At 44.1% G+C, this 16783-nt stretch overlaps 1 protein-coding gene and 1 long non-coding RNA gene across 2 annotated transcripts in view; both read left to right on the forward strand.

Moving 5' to 3' along the window:
• The window catches only part of LOC310765611, a 377156-nt gene that overhangs the window by 326431 nt on the left and 33942 nt on the right, over positions 1-16783 (forward strand). The gene's annotated exons all lie outside the window — the stretch shown is intronic.
• SNX7 (sorting nexin 7) overlaps positions 1-16783 on the forward strand; it is a 52760-nt gene that overhangs the window by 23449 nt on the left and 12528 nt on the right. The window contains exons 3-8 of the mRNA XM_083620711.1: positions 1162-1272; positions 1800-1964; positions 3258-3462; positions 4109-4308; positions 8045-8131; positions 14874-15026. Of these exons, the coding sequence (XP_083476837.1) occupies positions 1162-1272; positions 1800-1964; positions 3258-3462; positions 4109-4308; positions 8045-8131; positions 14874-15026 (921 nt within the window). The remainder of the gene's footprint in view (positions 1-1161; positions 1273-1799; positions 1965-3257; positions 3463-4108; positions 4309-8044; positions 8132-14873; positions 15027-16783) is intronic.

Consider the following 16783-nt stretch of genomic DNA (forward strand, 5'->3'; position numbering starts at 1 on the left):
AAACAAACCAGAAGCAGAAGTTGGGGGAAGCCCTGGAAGGGAGGGAGGGAGGAATATATAATAAATGTTAAGAAATTGAGATGTATGTAATGAATGAAAAAGAAAAATGAATAAAAAAGAAAAAAGAAATGGTCAGAAATCCCATGGGGTGTCCTGGCCAAAGCTATTTATATGAATGGAAAGATAACAAGGAAGTGGTTTGGCAAGGCTGCCTGTCAGTTTATGATAGTTACCTTCTGCATACATACACACAAACACACACCCCTACATCTATATCTACAGTTCTACACACACATATTCCTGCCTTGTGATTATGCTTTATAACCTTTCACAGATATTTCTCCTATACACATACACACACACGTTTGTCTGGCAGTTACACAACAATCTTAAAATGAGGGGTGATGAATATAGGAATATATTTGTGGCTGCACTGAAATGCACTTTGCCCATTTTTTAAATTAAAAAAACCATACAACTAGTCAGTTTTGAAGTCTCCCTGAGAAGAGCTGAGTTTCTAAGGACCAGCTTAGATAATAGAGTTGGAAGGGACCTCAAGGATCATCTAGTCCAACCCCCTGAAATGCAGGATTATTTTGCCCAAATGTGGGGCTCAAACCCAGATTAAGAGTCTCATGCTTCACCAACTGAGTTATCCATCCACTGCTTTGAATGCTTGGTTTTTTTTCTCCTCCATTTGTAAGTGAAGGAGAGGATAGGCAGCTTGATCTTATGCATATTTGCTTGGAAGTCAGTCCAATTGTATTCGGGGGGGGGCAGGGAGGATCTTGTTCCCCGGTGCACAAGAAGATGCCACCCATTTTAGATTCTTCTCTGCAGGTTCTTCAGAGCATGCTGTAAATACAAATTGGGCAAACTTCGTGTGCCAATCTGTGCTGCAGTAAGACTGAATGATCTCATGAACCTAGCTCATGCTCAGAGTCATGAATTGTAGTTCTGCTCTGGCTGTGTGCAGTTTTTCTGATACAAAAGGACCTCTGTGCCGAAGCGGAAGTCCCATTCAAAGTGGCTACTCAATAATCATGCACTGTTTGCTTTTAAAACACTCATTCTCTCCGCCAAATAGCCATTATACACCATGAGTGCCTGAAGGCCTTTTCGACATATGCATCATTTGACTGTCTTCTGTATGTTTTCTAGACAATGCGTGGTGAATTCGACTCCAGTGAGTATGAAGTTAGACGACGCTATCAAGATTTCCTTTGGTTAAAGGGAAGGCTTGAGGAAGCACACCCAACTCTCATCATTCCCGTAGGTCTAATCAACTCTTGTTTTGTTAGGCAGAAAGCTGAGATTGAAAGAAGAGAAAAAGCACATTGGATGTGCTAAACTGATTTCTTAAGAGTGATAAGTGGTAACTGTTCTTTTTCTGCAGTGTGTCCTCTCCCTCGTATTTGTTCTAATAATGAAACCACTGCATATTTTATTTTGATTTAGTTCGCATGTAACACTAAACCATGTTCTAATGTTTTGAAAATAAGCCTTAGTGAGCCTTGGGCTAGCACACTCCCACCTCCTCTCACCCTTGGAGCCTCTGCTTTTATTTTAGATGAATCACAATTACAATAATGCAAAACCCCCAAATCTTAAAGGAAAGCAAGCCATGCCAGAGGAGGAGGAGAATGTGAGCCCATAGAATCACTTAGCCTCATTCTTGTGACACTATAAACTATGGTTTCGGGTTACATCCAAAGCAGACCAATATTTTGAGAATGGCTGTTTACATATACATGCACTTATAAAACTGTGTTTTCCCTTCCATTATCTTTCTGCCTTAGCCATTGCCTGAAAAATTCATAATGAAAGGAGTTGTGGAACGATTTAATGAAGAATTCATTGAAACGAGAAAGAAAGCACTGCATAAATTTTTAAACCGGATTGCTGATCATCCCACTTTAACTTTTAATGAGGACCTCAAAATTTTTCTTACTGCACAAGCCTGGGTAAATATTCTTTTTTTTTTGTGGTGATCATAAAAGTAAGATTTGTCAAGTCTGACCAAAATAGGTACCTATCTAACTGGGTTAGGATGAATTCAGACTATTCCTCCTCCTTTCCCCCAGGATTGTAATTGGGGAGAGGTTGTGCACTAACTTCAGACACCTCTTTTCTTCTCCTGCACCCTTCCACGTTCTCTGCAGACCAAAACTGAGAGAAAGCAGACAGAGAGAACTCCCTGTTTGCTCATTCAGAGCAAAAGATCTCCTCCTTGCTTCTGTCCAGATACAGTCCAGATCAAAAATACCCTGTTGCGTTTACCCTGTGTTTTCGTTTTTTATGGAATATTCAGGGAAAGAGCCTAGGACCTTAGGAAAGCCACTATGAAACAACACATCTTCTCAGAAAGCTTAGTTGGAGTACCAAAATGCACATACACCCCTCCGTTATGGGAGTGCCTTTGAATATTTATAGGCACCAGTTTATTTTTACTTAAGTGGGGGTTATAGACAAAGCCATGCTTTTAAAGAAGTCATTGAAAGCACTGGACAAAACAAGGAACACAAGAGCAAAAAGACACGAGAATTATTATTATTATTATTATTATTATTATTATTATTATTATTATTACAGTCATACCTTGGGTTACGAATGCTGCGGGTTATGCATTTTTGGGTTGCGAACCGCACCAAACCTGGAAGTACCGGAACGGGTTACTTCTGGGTTTCGGCGCTTGTGCATGCGCAGAAGCGCCGAGTCGCGTCACGCACGTGCGTAGACACAGCGCTTCAGACTGCAAACGTTGCAGGTTGCGAACATGCCTCCTGCACGGATCACATTCGCAACCAGAGGTATGACTGTAATAGGTAATAGTTATATGCTTCTCATCTGATTGGGTTACCCAAGCCACACTGGGAAGCTGCCAACAAATTAAAACACAGTAAGACGTCAGATATTCAAAACCTCCCTATACAGGGCTGCCTTCAGATGTCAGATAGTTGTTTATTTCCTTGACATCTGGTGGGAGGGTGTTCCACAGGGCAGGCGCCACTACTGAGAAGGCCCTTTGCCTGGTTCCCTTCAAGCTCACTTTTCACAATGCAGGAACCGCCAGAGGTTATACCTTAGTAGAGTGTGAGTTAGCAGATTAATTTTGGCATCAGCGATGGGAACAAAGGTTTATCATGTTTCATATGGACTGTGATGTGAACTTGGGTTTTTACTACATCTTTTTTTTTTTAAGTACGTAAACAACAACTCACCCAAGTCAAAGCTTGATTTCATCCCTTAATTTTTAGGAACTTTCATCTCACAAGAAGCAAGGGCCTGGTCTGCTCAGCAGAATGGGACAAACGGTCAAAGCAGTCGCATCGTCGATGCGAGGAGTGCCCGTGAAGAACCGCCCAGAAGCATTTACAGAAATGATGGACCACGTGGAGGTGTTTAGCCAGAAAATCAATCTGTTGGATAAAATCTCCCACCGAGTCTACAGGGAAGAAAGAGGTTGGTGGAAAAGAAAGCCAACTTTCTTGGCTATTTCTGGTGGGCTTCCAGTTTCTTCCTCCTTTCTGGCTTCAGAATCCCCACAGTAGGGCAAATTAGAATCCGGCCTCTATTCCCTCTTCATGTATACCAATATGATCTCCATTTTCTGAGTAGGGATGTTTAAGTAATCAAAATGGTACTATTCACACACAAGAAGGGGATATCAGGAGGCTTGGAGGAGCCACAAGTTTTGGAAAAGTAGTAAACATATTTAGAAAGCCTAGGGTTGAGGAGGCAGAATCGGTCCAATGAGGACCGAGAATGCTCAGTGCTTGCAGAATGCTGACTACCTATTGAGGGTGGGTAAATAGTAAACCTGGTGGGAGGGTGATGGAAAGGAGTAGCTGGAATTCTAATCAGTGAGACGCCACGCTGCAACATTTTGCTGCAGACCCCACTTGTCCCAAATAGAAATTAAAGAACTATCTGCCATGAACTCAAGACCAGATCTTGGGCTAATTATGTGTTCCTCACCTGTCAAATGGGACTGAACTGGTTTGCCTGTGACCACATCTTGTCACAGACATTTTGTAAAAAAATATTATTTTAGAAACGGAATTTAAATGCCAATCCCTTCTCTTCTCTCCTTCCCCCCGTTTTAAAGACTATTTTTGTGAGCTGAAGGAGTTTGGCCCCATCCACACGCTTTGGTCCGCATCCGAAGTAGACCTGGCGGACACGCTGAAAGGGGTGGCAGGCTGCATCGACAAGTGCTGCAAGGCGACCGAGAAACAGATGGCAGGGCTCTCCGAAAGCCTCTTCCCTACTCTGCACGAATATGTGCTGTACAGTGAAATATTAACGGTAAGATGGAATGGGCACTGCGTGGATTCATCTGTCATGGACCCTTGTTTTCAACACCCTTCCTTCTGATTGCATTGCTGTAGTGTAAGCGGCCTGTCAAATGACTGCAGTCAGTGTGTTTTCTTAGCTGGTGTTGGCAATGCAGTACTTTGAGTAAGGGCAGCAAGCCTGGTGCTCTCTAGGTGTTGCTGGACTATTAGCTCCCATCAGCCCTTGCCACTGGCCATGCTGGCTGGGGTTGATGAGAGCTGGAAGTCCAACAACTCCTGAAGATCTGGCTACCCCCTGGCTTAAGAGACTGAGCATCTGGCCTTTTTCTTCTGCATCATCATCATCATAAAAACAATATGCCTCCTATCTGACTGGGTTGCCCCTGCCACTCTGGGCAGCTTCCAACAAATTAAAACACCACACAGTAAAGCATCAAACGTTAAACATAAAGGGCTGCCTTCATATAGAGAGTCTTTATTCCCTGGAGGGCCTTCCACAGGGCAGGCGCCACTACCAAGAAGGCCACTGTAACTTTATTTCTTGCAGTGAGGGAACTGCCAGAAGGCCCTCAGAGGTGCTGGATCTCAACTGAATCACAGGGGTGGAGATGCTCCTTCAGGTGTACAGGGCCGGAGCCGTTTAGGGTGCGCCTAATGTCCTTGATGGGACGTGGGTGGCGCTGTGGGTTAAACCACAGAGCCTAGGACTTGCCGATCAGAAGGTCGGCGGTTTGAATCCCCACGACGGGGTGAGCTCCCGTTGCTCGGTCCCTGCTCCTGCCAACCTAGCAGTTCAAAAGCACGTCAAAGTGCAAGTGGATAAATAGGTACCGCTCCGGTGGGAAGGTAAAAGGCGTTTCCGTGCACTGCTCTGGTTCGCCATAAGCAGCTTAGTGATGCTGGCCACATGACCCGGAAGCTGTACGCCGGCTCCCTCGGCCAATAAAGCAAGATGAGCGCCGCAACCCCAGAGTCGGTCATGACTGGACCTAATGGTCAGGGGTCCCTTTACCTTTTTACAACCTGAGCATGAGATGGCAGGGCTCACAGCATTAGCCCTTCAACAGATCTTGCTTCCCAGTCCCTCTACTGCAATCACAGGATTGGTTGGGGTCCATGGATATAATCCAGACCACCTCCCAGTCCTGAGTGGTTCTGAGCTCTGAAAGCAAACTTTATAGGTAATAGGGTGCTGATGAGTTGTCAGTATCCAGTGAGTCCAGCATTGCATTGTCTGCAGTGCTAGAGTTTTTGTCCTGAGAACCACCTTGAGACCTGCGGGTATAGGGCAGTATATAAATTTAACTAATTATGTGCTGTAAGCCAACCATGGGACACGCGTTTCCGTGCACTGCTCTGGTTCGCCAGAAGCGGCTTAGTCATGCTGGCTACATGACCCGGAAGCTGTCCGCCGGCTCCCTCGGCCAGTAAAGTGAGATGAGTGCCGCAACCCTAGAGTCGGTCACGACTAGACCTAATGGTCAGGGGTCCCCTTTACAAGCCAACCATATATGCTGTAAGTCGCCCAGAGTGGCTAGGGATACCCAGCCAGATGGGTGGGATATAAATAATAAAAAATATTGTTGTTGTTTAATCATCATCGTCATCATCATAGCAACAACAACGACAACAACTCATCATAAACGCCTTCCTTGTTCTCTTACAATGGCAATGGTCCCCACCTGAGAGGTGCTGGAACCGAATTCTGGTGAGTTACGGCTGAAAAAAAGCCCTGGTTGTCCATATCTTCGAGTTTCCTATGAGCAAAATCCTTACCTTTGTTTCAAGGGTGCTGTTTTCTGTCGCCGTAGTCAGCATCTTGAGTGGAAAACTGCCTTCACCTCCTCACTTTCTCACCTCTTAACGGTTGCCAGCCTCAACACTACCTCTGATGTACAATTTCTCTTGAGCAGCAATGCACAATAACTGTTTTCTAGCGAGAGAAACTCAGAAGCAAAAGATTATTTGGAAGGTGGGCCAGAGCTTGTGGGTCTGCAGCTCAGAGTAAAATGCGCTTAAACTCCAGTGGCATGAAGAGAACTTTGATGTGTTTGTTTTTCTCTGAATCACATCCAATATGCTTTCATCACAACTGAACCCCCTCTACTTATAGGGTACTTACTAGGAATGGCATAGCGTTTTCAAAGCGAAGGGGACAATTTGAAAGCTCCATTCTGCCTGCAATTGTGTGTGTGTGTGTGTTGTATACTGTATATTCTTGTGGCCAATCTGATTGTGCAGCTATCAAAAGAAAATTGGAGGTAGAAGCCTCCACAGCAGTAGAGGAAAAATTGCTCAAAATATATGGCATCTGTATACAACTTGGCAGGATTCACTTGAGAATGTAGCCCTGAATAGCCATTTTAGGCATAAGGGGGAGGGAGTGTTTGCTTTGAAGCAGCTCTGCTACTGTTACTCAAACTCTCCTTATACATGTTAGGGAACTGTGGATATCAGGCGAAGGTTCTGCCGCTCCGTACCGCCCTGTTGGTTTGGATTTTGCCCCAAGTTAGCCCCCTAATGTGGGTGGGACGTGGGTGGCACTGTGGGTAAAACCTCAGTGCCTAGGACTTGCCGATCGCATGGTCGGCGGTTCGAATCCCCGCGGCGGGGTGAGCTCCCGTCTGCGGTCCCAGCTCCTGCCCACCTAGCAGTTTGAAAGCACCCCTAAGTGCAAGTAGATAAATAGGTACCGCTTTATAGCGGGAAGGTAAACGGCGTTTCCGTGTGCTGCGCTGGTGCAGGCTCGCCAGAGCAGCTTTGTCACGCTGACCACGTGACCCGGAAGTGTCTTTGGACAGTGCTGGCCCCCGGCCTCTTAATTGAAATGGGCGCGCAACCCCAGAGTCGGTCACGACTGGCCCGTACGGGCAGGGGTACCTTTACCTTTACCTTAGCCCCCTAAAGTGCCTCAAAGTATAAGCACTCTGCAGAGATTAAAAATAAGGCAGTCACAACCCATGTGCTTACAGTCTAATGAATGTGATAGATAAGGAAAAGGGGATGAGGAGGGGAGAGGAAAACAAAGGCTGGAGCAGCGTGTTCTTTCTGGAAGGGATGAGGGAAGGAAACTCCCTGCGCCATTCATTTTCAAGACGATGGCTGGAGCCAGGTTGGTCTCCTGCTTGCCATGGCAGTCTTTCCAAGAGACTTTGGGTCCAGCTTCCCTGCGGCCTTCGGTCTCTTCTCTGACGGCAGAGGCCAAAATGTGCTTCCCTTCAGCTTTGCACTCCCTGGGAAGCTGATGGTTGGAGCTGGCTGTTGTTTTCTTCTGACGGGGGTGGGGGAAGCTTTGTGAAATTGCTTCTTGTCTGTCCAGTGGCTGGGATCAAGCTGCTCTCCACTGTTTCTCCTGAGAGGCAGCCTCACAGTAGCTTTTAGTCCCCTGTCCAATTGATGGAGACAGAGTATGCTGCCATGTGATGTATCCTCAATGGATTTGTCTAGTGCTCATTTTAAAAAGTTCAAGTGAGCAGCCATTATCACATTTTTTTTTGGGCAGCAAATTCCTTAAATTAAATATGCATTGTGTACTTTCCTTTATCTGTAATGAATCTGCCAGTTTCATAGGACAAGAGACAGAAATGTCTGTATCCACCTTCTTCCAAGTTTCTAATGAAAATATTCGTTGGGAGCTCCCTTTCATAAGTTATTTAACTGGACGAAACATTGCTCCGTTCTCTCTCTCTCTCTCTCATTCTTTCTCTCTCTCATTCTCTTTCTCTCTCTCCTGTTTTGCAATTCAGGGGGTTTTGAAAAGAAGAGACCATATACAAGCAGAGCTGGATTCCAAAGTGGACGCTCTATATAATAAAAAGGCAGAAAATGATCTGGTGAGTATGCCAACCATTGCTAAATAATAATGGGGTACTTATTGCTGTAATTAAAAAATTGATGCAGTCGCATCACATAACTGTGCTAATGAAACATGATGGCAAAGGGCTTGCACCAGGGCACTGCCTTCCTGGGATGCATCCCTCTAGCTCAGTATACTGTCGAATTTTACTGGATCACTGACAGAGATCTTTCTTATAATTTTTTAAACTGGAAATAGCTAGAGATTGCGCCTACAGATCTACAGCTCCTGCCCCAATACTCTTCCAAATACAGGGGTACCTTGGTTCTCAAACTTAATCCGTTCCAGAAATCTGTTCCAAAACCAAAGTGTTACAAAACCAAGGCGCGCTTTCCCATAGAAAGTAATCCAAAATGGATTAATCCATTCCAGACTTTTAAAAACAACCCCTAAAACAGCAATTTAACATGAATGTTACTCTCTAACGAGACCATCGATTCATAAAACGAAAGCAATACACAATGTACTGCAGTCACACAATCAATCAGTAGCTGAACTGGGTTCCACACAGTCACAAAAACAAAACAAAAAAGAGCCGCAAAAATAAAAACACAAAATAAAGAGCAAAAACAGACAGACAGCGTAACACTCAAAATGGAAGCATGGCACTCAAAATGGAAGCGCAACACTCAAAACAGAGCACATTCGGCTTCTGAAAAAAGTTTGCACACCGGAACACTTGCTTCCAGGTTTGCAGTATTTGGGTTCCAAGTTGTTTGAGTACCAAGGCATTTGAGAACCAAGGTACCACTGTAATAATTTGGTGTGCTGATCTTGAATATACTTAGCAGTATATTCTCCTTTCACCATCACCTCTTACAAACCTCTTGAGTGATGATATCTGTTAAGTCAAATTTTGTAGAAGGATGCAGAAGCACATCGTTGGAAACTGCCCCCTCCCATCTACAGATGGTGTCTGAAAAATAATGCAAACTTCCCCTCTTAGCTGCCACCCCTCTTCCTCCTCACATGTTTGCAAGCTAATCACATGTCAGGAACAATGGATTTGAACCTTGGCTTCCAATTAAGTTCCACACTCCAGCAACTACATCTTTTATTGTGGGGGAAACAATTCAGGAGGTACAGTTTGCTAGTCTGTGCTCAAAAGAGAGATGATGTCACAGTATTGGTCTTGTATCTCAGATTTTTATCTTGAGCGTGCGCACACACACAAAACACTTTCTAATAGAATTGTCATCCGATTTGTCCTAAGGTAATTTGGAGATTCCTGCTTGGACAAAACATCTGAAAAATGGCAAGGGAAGCAAAATGAGTTCGGGTAAAAACAAGTATCATTTCTTCAAGGGTGTTCCATTGTAGCCCTGAGTTGTCGCTGGCATTTGTCTAAATTGAAATCGTGTCATGAATCTGCAGGTTTCTGCTCAGGCCAGACATCTGAGGAATAAGGGGGAATGTAAAAGAGTTTTGTTGTGACTTGCAAAATTTCTCAGGGAATGCAGAGATGGGAGCAGAGTGAAACGAGCGGTCAGTGATCAAGCTCCACAAAACCACCAAATTGTCTTAACCATGATAGCGTGCAATGGAACTCACAATCACAGAGTAGTTGAGGGACAGTCATTCTCCAGTGACTAAAAGCTTCACCTGTCAACACCTGCCTGTCACACAGTCGTTAAAGACAGCAGCGCTTCCATCAGTTAAAAAAGCAGAACACATCTTGCTCACATTAGGCGTGATGACCATACAAGAACATCAGAAACAAAGGCCTATCTAGTCCAGCGTTCTCTTCACACAGTGGCCAATCAGATGCCTATTCTTCCGTCCACAAGTAGGCTGCTGATTTCTTTCCAATTGCTTTACTGCTTTGTGTATGAAGCTCTATATGGTTCTGGAGCAATGAAGAAGCCATGTCTCCCCCAAATCCCACCTCGGTCACTTAGATTTGTGGATGAGGGTGGTGGGAGCTGACTGGGATGAGGAAAGGAAATTGCCTGCACCATTCATTTTCAAGATGATGGTTGGAGCGAGGTTGGTCCCCTGCTTGCCATGGCATTCTTCCCAGGAGGCACTGAAGGAGCGTCTCCACCCCCATCGTTCTACCCGGACACTGAGGTCCAGCGCCGAGGGCCTTCTGGCAGTTCCCTCACTGCGAGAAGCCAAGTTACAGGGAACCAGGCAGAGGGCCTTTTTGGTAGTGGCACCTGCCCTGTGGAACGCCCTCCCACCAGATGTCAAAGAGAACAACAACTACCAGACTTTTAGACGACATCTGAAAGCAGCCCTATTTAGGGAAGCTTTTAATGTTTGATGCATTACTGTATTTTAATAGTGTGTTGGAAACCGCCCAGAGTGGCTGGGGAAACCAAGCCGGATGGGTGGGGTATAAATAAATTATTATTATTATTATTATTATTATTATTATTATTATTATTATTATTCCTGCGGCCCTTGGTCTCTTCTCTGATGGCAGAGGCCAAACTGTGCCACCTTTAGAAGCTTTGCCTCTGCAGCAAAGCATGCTAGGACTGGAGGGGGCTTTTAGTGTTGTGGCATCTGTGTGTTCTTTTCTGACAGGGAGGAGAAAACAAAGCCTTGTGCAATCGCTTCTTGTCTGGCCAGTGGCTGGGATCAAACTACTCTCTAAGTTCTTCCTGGGAGGTAGCCTCATGGGGCTCTTGGCCAGGCGGCTTCCACCACTCCTCATCCAGCCAGTCCCTGACATGCCCTCTCTGGCCATGATGGATAGGGCTGTTGAGAACTGGAGTCCAACAACATCTGGAGAGCCACATGCATTGCAGGGGGTTGGACTAGATGACCCTTGGGTCCCTTCCAACTCTACAGTTCTATGATTCTGTGTTGCCTATCTGTCTTTCAAGTATTCAAAATACGGGACATCTTTTTTTCACTCCTGCCCCCAACAAAAAAGAAATCATATAAACAGCACTTTTTTCTGGGGGTACGCATACCCCTAAACATTTTGTGAATCTAAGTTTGGCCTCATTGAGGGGCAGTATTTCAATATGAGTAGGTGCTGGAGGAGACTCTTGAGAGTCCCATGGACTGCAAGAAGATCAAACCTATCCATTCTGAAGGAAATCAGCCCTGAGTGCTCACTGGAAGGACAGATCCTGAAGCTGAGGCTCCAATACTTTGGCCACCTCATGAGAAGAGAAGAGAAGACTCCCTGGAAAAGACCCTGATGTTGGGAAAGATGGAGGGCACAAGGAGAAGGGGACGACAGAAGACGAGATGGTTGGACAGTGTTCTTGAAGTGACTAACATGAGTTTGACTAGGCTGCGGGAGGCAGTGGAAGACAGGAGTGCCTGGTGTGCTCTGGTCCATGGAGTCACGAAGAGTCAGACACGATTAAACAAACAAACAGGAAAATGAGAGTACCCCTAAACATATTTTTTTTAAGAAAAAAAGCACTGCATATAAAAATGATTCTTCTTATCCATGAATTTGCAGATGGGGAGCTGAGGCTGTGAACTGCCTCCTAATAAAATTGTGGCAGCGACTTCCCAATCCGTAGCCTTGTCGCATGACGAGGAAAGACTTTGTTTGGGGTACACGAAAACCAGTTCTGTAGATGCACGTTGCTTGGTTGCTGTGCAGAACAGAATCTGGCTCTGTTCAGCAACCCCCCACCCCTTTCTCTCTCGTAGGCAGCGCTTTCATTGACCTTAATGAGCACAACACAACTGTCCGGTTGAGCTTGCCTTTGAAAGCGGATACCCAGAAATTATGTTGACAGTGAGTGGCATGAGCGTGAATGTAATGCGAAGAGTAGTTGTGCTAGAGAAATGGAATCACAAACAGGTCATTAGCGCTGACAAAAGGCTAGAACGCTTGGTCTTTATAGGGGACATCGATTCGTTCCTGCAGGGAAGTCAGCTGTGACGCCTGATAAGAGGGAGGAGATTGGGACCGGGAATAGTTTTGGCAGTCGTTTCTAAGACTGAAAAATGGATCTCATCCGATAGGCCATGTGATAAAGAGCAATAGCTTCCAAGCTGAAGCGCATAATTTTGGCCAGCTGTGAATTGCCCCTTTCCTGACCCTTGGTTGCAATTGGCTCCTTTAAGAGCATGTTTGCAAGTTCACAAAGAACGTGGGACTTGGACCAAAAAAATCCGGGTCCACAGTCCTACTCAGCCAAGAAGGTCAATAGGAAATCCTGGATTAGACCAATTCTCTCAGCCTAACCTACCTCTCAGGGTTGCATGAAGACAGAACTGAAGGGGTTAAACTAAGGAGGAACCGATGAAGCTGCTTTATACCCAGTTGGCCCCTCAATTGGCTCAGTATTGTGTATACCAGTGTTTCCCAAACTTGGGTTTCCAGTTGTTGTTTTTGACTACAACTCCCATCATCCCTAACTACCAGGACCAGTGGTCAGGGATGATGGGAACTGTAGTTCAAAAACAGCTGGAGACCCGAGTTTGCGAAACACTGGTGCATACCAAAGATGGGCAACCTGTGGCCCTCCACATGTGGAACTCCCAAGTCCCATCAATCTAAGAGGTAGATACAAACCCTGGACTTGTAAAAGGGTAAAAGGGTATTGGGAAATAATCCATAATGAATTGTAAAAAAATGTTTAAAAGTCCTTTCCACCCCTACCCCCCACAAAAAAACCAGAGTCCTTTTTGTTGGGGATAATTAAGACTGAAATTCCCAGGTGTCAAAAAAGGTTATTTATGTATGCTACTACTGCAGCCCATGTTTTGTTAACCCCAAAATGGAAAACGAGTGAGGTCCCAACCAAAGAAGAATGGAAACTTAAGCTGACAGAATATGTACAGTTTGCAGACTTAACATATAGAATAAGAGAACAAGAAGAACATAATGTCTAGAGAAGATTGGAAAACGTTTATTGAATATATGGGGGGAAAATATGTATACCTGACAACGTTGACAGCATTAAGATAAATACAACAGTGTAAATAAGTTTTGATGATGTAGTAATGGAATACTGAATAGTTTAGTTTTTGTAAAATATGCAGGAATATATGATATGCAAATGAACCATGGAAAGAGAAGTCATTGATATTTTAAGGATGTTTAAATGAGTATTTTAAATTGTAAAGCAGAAAATTTAATAAAAATTATAGATACATATAGATAGATGATAGATACAAACCTGACACTGCAATAAAGCAGTTGGGTAGAATAGGAATGGGAACTGGGCTTCCATACTTTGAACAGCTGTGGAGAAGACAGCATTTTGGCAGGTGCACTTCATCTCAGCAGCTCTATGACACAACAAGTGTCGCCTGCCCAAAAAATGCCTCTTACACATCACTGCTCAAGGTACCTGAGCCCTGGTCAACTTACATGGCAGTAAACAAGAATCGACCAGGAAGTAACTGCAGCTTGTCTGCAGTGGGTGCAGCAAGGTGGTTACTATGGCAACCACCAGGAAGTCAGCGCAGCAAAAATGTAATGATGGTTACTCCCAATGACCACTATAAGCTCCCAAGGATATATATATCCCTGTCATGGAAACCTGAGGCCAACATGAGTCGTCAGCTTTTTTTTCTACAACAGCCAGAAATCTTAGGGATGCACAAGTTGCTTTAGCTCCATTCCAGAATTGTTTAAAGGTGTCAACATCTCTTTGGTTTCCAGTCTTGCTGAAGCAGTCAGAGAAAGAAAGAAATTTGTTTGCGTGCGTATTAGTCTGTAGTGAACATTCTCTTTTTTTGAATAAATTTTATTAGAGCTTATAAAGAGAGATAGGTATAAAACTTAATACCAGATATCTTTCTTATCCAACGTTAATCTAAATAAAATAAAAACATAGAGGAAAAGAGGAAAAGGAAAAAAAGAAAGCAGGAGGAAAGAAGAGAGGGGGGAAACGAGAGAAAACGATAAGAAGTCTAGTGAAAATTCTCTGTTGGGGCAGGAAAGCCTCCCCTCAAGATCTTAGGGTAAAAAGTTTATGTTTGGGGCAAGGATTTGGGTAGTGTTCTTTAATTTGCAATGAGAAGAGGTGGCACAGGGGTCCTCTTCATTTATTTCTTTTAAAAAAACCCACACACAACATTTTAATGTCCAAACTCGCTCAGCTGCAGCACACTTTGAAAATGGCCATGTAACTGAACCCTGCTCAGAGAACGTGACCCTTTTCTCTCTTCCAGTTAGTGCCACAGTCTGGAAGAGAAAGGGGAAAGTTGAGGGGCACATTAAGGGAAGAATGATGGCTACTGAATGTTTGAATTACACTCGGGGGGGGGGGGGGGAGGAATCATTACCAGTAAAGCAGAGGCACCAAAGACTCTTTATTTTTTCCTTGGGCTTTTAGTACTTAGCATGAAAAGTGGCACTTCCTCTTTTAGTGGCACAGGAAATTTGCTCCTGCCTTTTTGTTTAGCTGTGTTTTTATCTCTCTTTCTTCCTGCACTGCTGTGTTCTTAGGTTTTTATTATTTTGGGGTATAAGTTGCTTTGTGTTACCTGGTAAGAAGGAACAAAGCTAACTCATTATACCACAGCTACAAATGACATGAAATTCATTCATGAATGCAATAGGCAAACAGTTCTTCAAGGAAACTTGTCAGCCATCACTGACCTTCCAAAGAACCCGAGTTTGCTGGAAAATAGGTTGGGTTTTTAAAAATTGCAGCCAAGAGAAAAGGTCTCTTGCCTGCATCTGCATCTTGCTTTGATGCTAACAAAGTTTCCATTACCGAGTTCTTGATTGGGATTTCATCCTCTGTTACTTAGTCTGATTTTGTTTGTTTGTTTGCTTGGTCTAGCTATCAGAAGAGATTGGAAAACTTGAAGATAAAGTAGAGTGCGCCAATAATGCTCTGAAAGCGGACTGGGATAGATGGAAAGAAAGTATGCGTCTTGACATGAAACTGGCTTTTTGTGATGTTGCAGAAAATAATATCCACTATTATGAACAGGTAAGACGCACTTTTAGAAAAGCGTTGTGGGATTGTTTGCTTTCTCTGTACAGTTCGCTAAGAAAAGAAACCATTTGTAATGCAGCTTTATATTCCAACATAGGCCTTTCAGCTAGCTGCTGTGAGCTTGAACTGCTTCTGAGCTGACGGTCAACAGAGGGCAGTCTTGTTTTACAAAGTGTAAGGATGGAAGCATGTATTTATCTTGCTTCAAGAGAACTGTAAGCGTTTGAGACAGGGAAACTTTGCCTTCCGGGGCTGTGTAGAAGAAGACTGCAAGATTTGAATAGTAGATCCATCACTGAGCGCTTTAGTTGATTAATCAGTAGGCCAAATTTAAATTGGTGTGGCTGAGATGGAAATTAGTGTCAGCTTCAAGGTAGAGCTGCCACCTCTTTTATTGGACTTGTTCCTTTTCCTTAAACAGCAACCCAGCATGAAGAGATCAAGCAAATTAAGCTATAATAAATAATAATAATACATTTTATTTATACCCCGCCCTCCCCAGCCAAGGCCAGGCTCAGGGCGGCTAACAACCAATAATAAAAACAAGTTGAATAAATACAACTTAAAAACAAGGTTAAAATGCAACATTAAAACATTAAAATGCAGCTTCATCACAGGAGGAAAAAGAAAAGAGGGGGAGGGAATCAGATTGGCTCCAAGCCAAATGCCAGGTGGAACAACTCTGTCTTACAGGCCCTGCGGAAAGAAATCAGATCCTGCGGGGCCCTGGTCTCATGAGACAGAGCGTTCCACCAGGCCAGAGCCAGTGTTGAAAAAGCCCTGGCTCTGGCTGAGGCTAATCTAACTTCCTTAGGACCCGGGACCTCTAGGGTGTTGCTATTTATGGACCTTAAGGTCCTCCGTGGGGCATACCAGGAGAGGCGGTCCCGTAGGTACAAGGGTCCTATCTCTTATCTCTTATCTCCATACAATAAAAAAAGTTTTGCCTGTTAAACTTCTGAATGTCAAACTGTTTTAAAGACACTGGGGTAGGTCAAGAGGGGGTAGACTAATAGAGTGTCACAGTTGTTTTATTTTCTTAAAGCCATTGGCTGCATTGGCACATCACACTAAACTATGGTTCTGCATGACATATATGACCAGGGACAAGTTGCAGGAAGCCTCAAACTCGCATGCTCCTCATCTCCCCTCTCCTCTTCCCATGCAGCCAAGAGGAGGAATGTGAAAACCTTTGCTTCCACTTTTAGTTGACTAAAGTTTGCCGTGCCATTTGCTCCTGGAATTATGGTTCACCTTAGGTATGAATTAGTTTTAACAAGCCAGCTTCAGTTTGGAGTAGGCTTGTTGGAAACTGACCAGATGTTTACATTAGCCACAATTTGTCATACCAGGCAACACGGCAAACTAGATTAACCAAAAGTGAAATTAAAAGCTTCTGAGATCCTCCAACCAGCCATACACGAGGAGAGAGGAGCATGAAAGCTCAAGGCTTGTTGCAGCTTGTCTCTGCTCCTGCAGGTCACAGTAAACCGTGGTTTAGTGTGATAGTCAGATGTGACCACTGCAATAAGGAGTATATCATAAAAGATATCTAACTATGAATGTCTTACATGGATGTCTAAATGTTTGCTGCAAAATGCTAAGGACCTGATCCACAGCAAACCTTAATGTGGCACCCCCATGCCATCTAAGAGCTTTTTGCAGAAATAAGTAAGTTTAACTGGTTTTCTTTGTGAATAAAACCAATTGAATGGAGCCTTTGAACAAATGAAATTGCCATACAAGGCACA

This window comes from Podarcis filfolensis (assembly GCF_964270895.1).
Source record: "Podarcis filfolensis genome assembly, chromosome: 6".
Lineage (NCBI taxonomy): Eukaryota > Metazoa > Chordata > Lepidosauria > Squamata > Lacertidae > Podarcis > Podarcis filfolensis.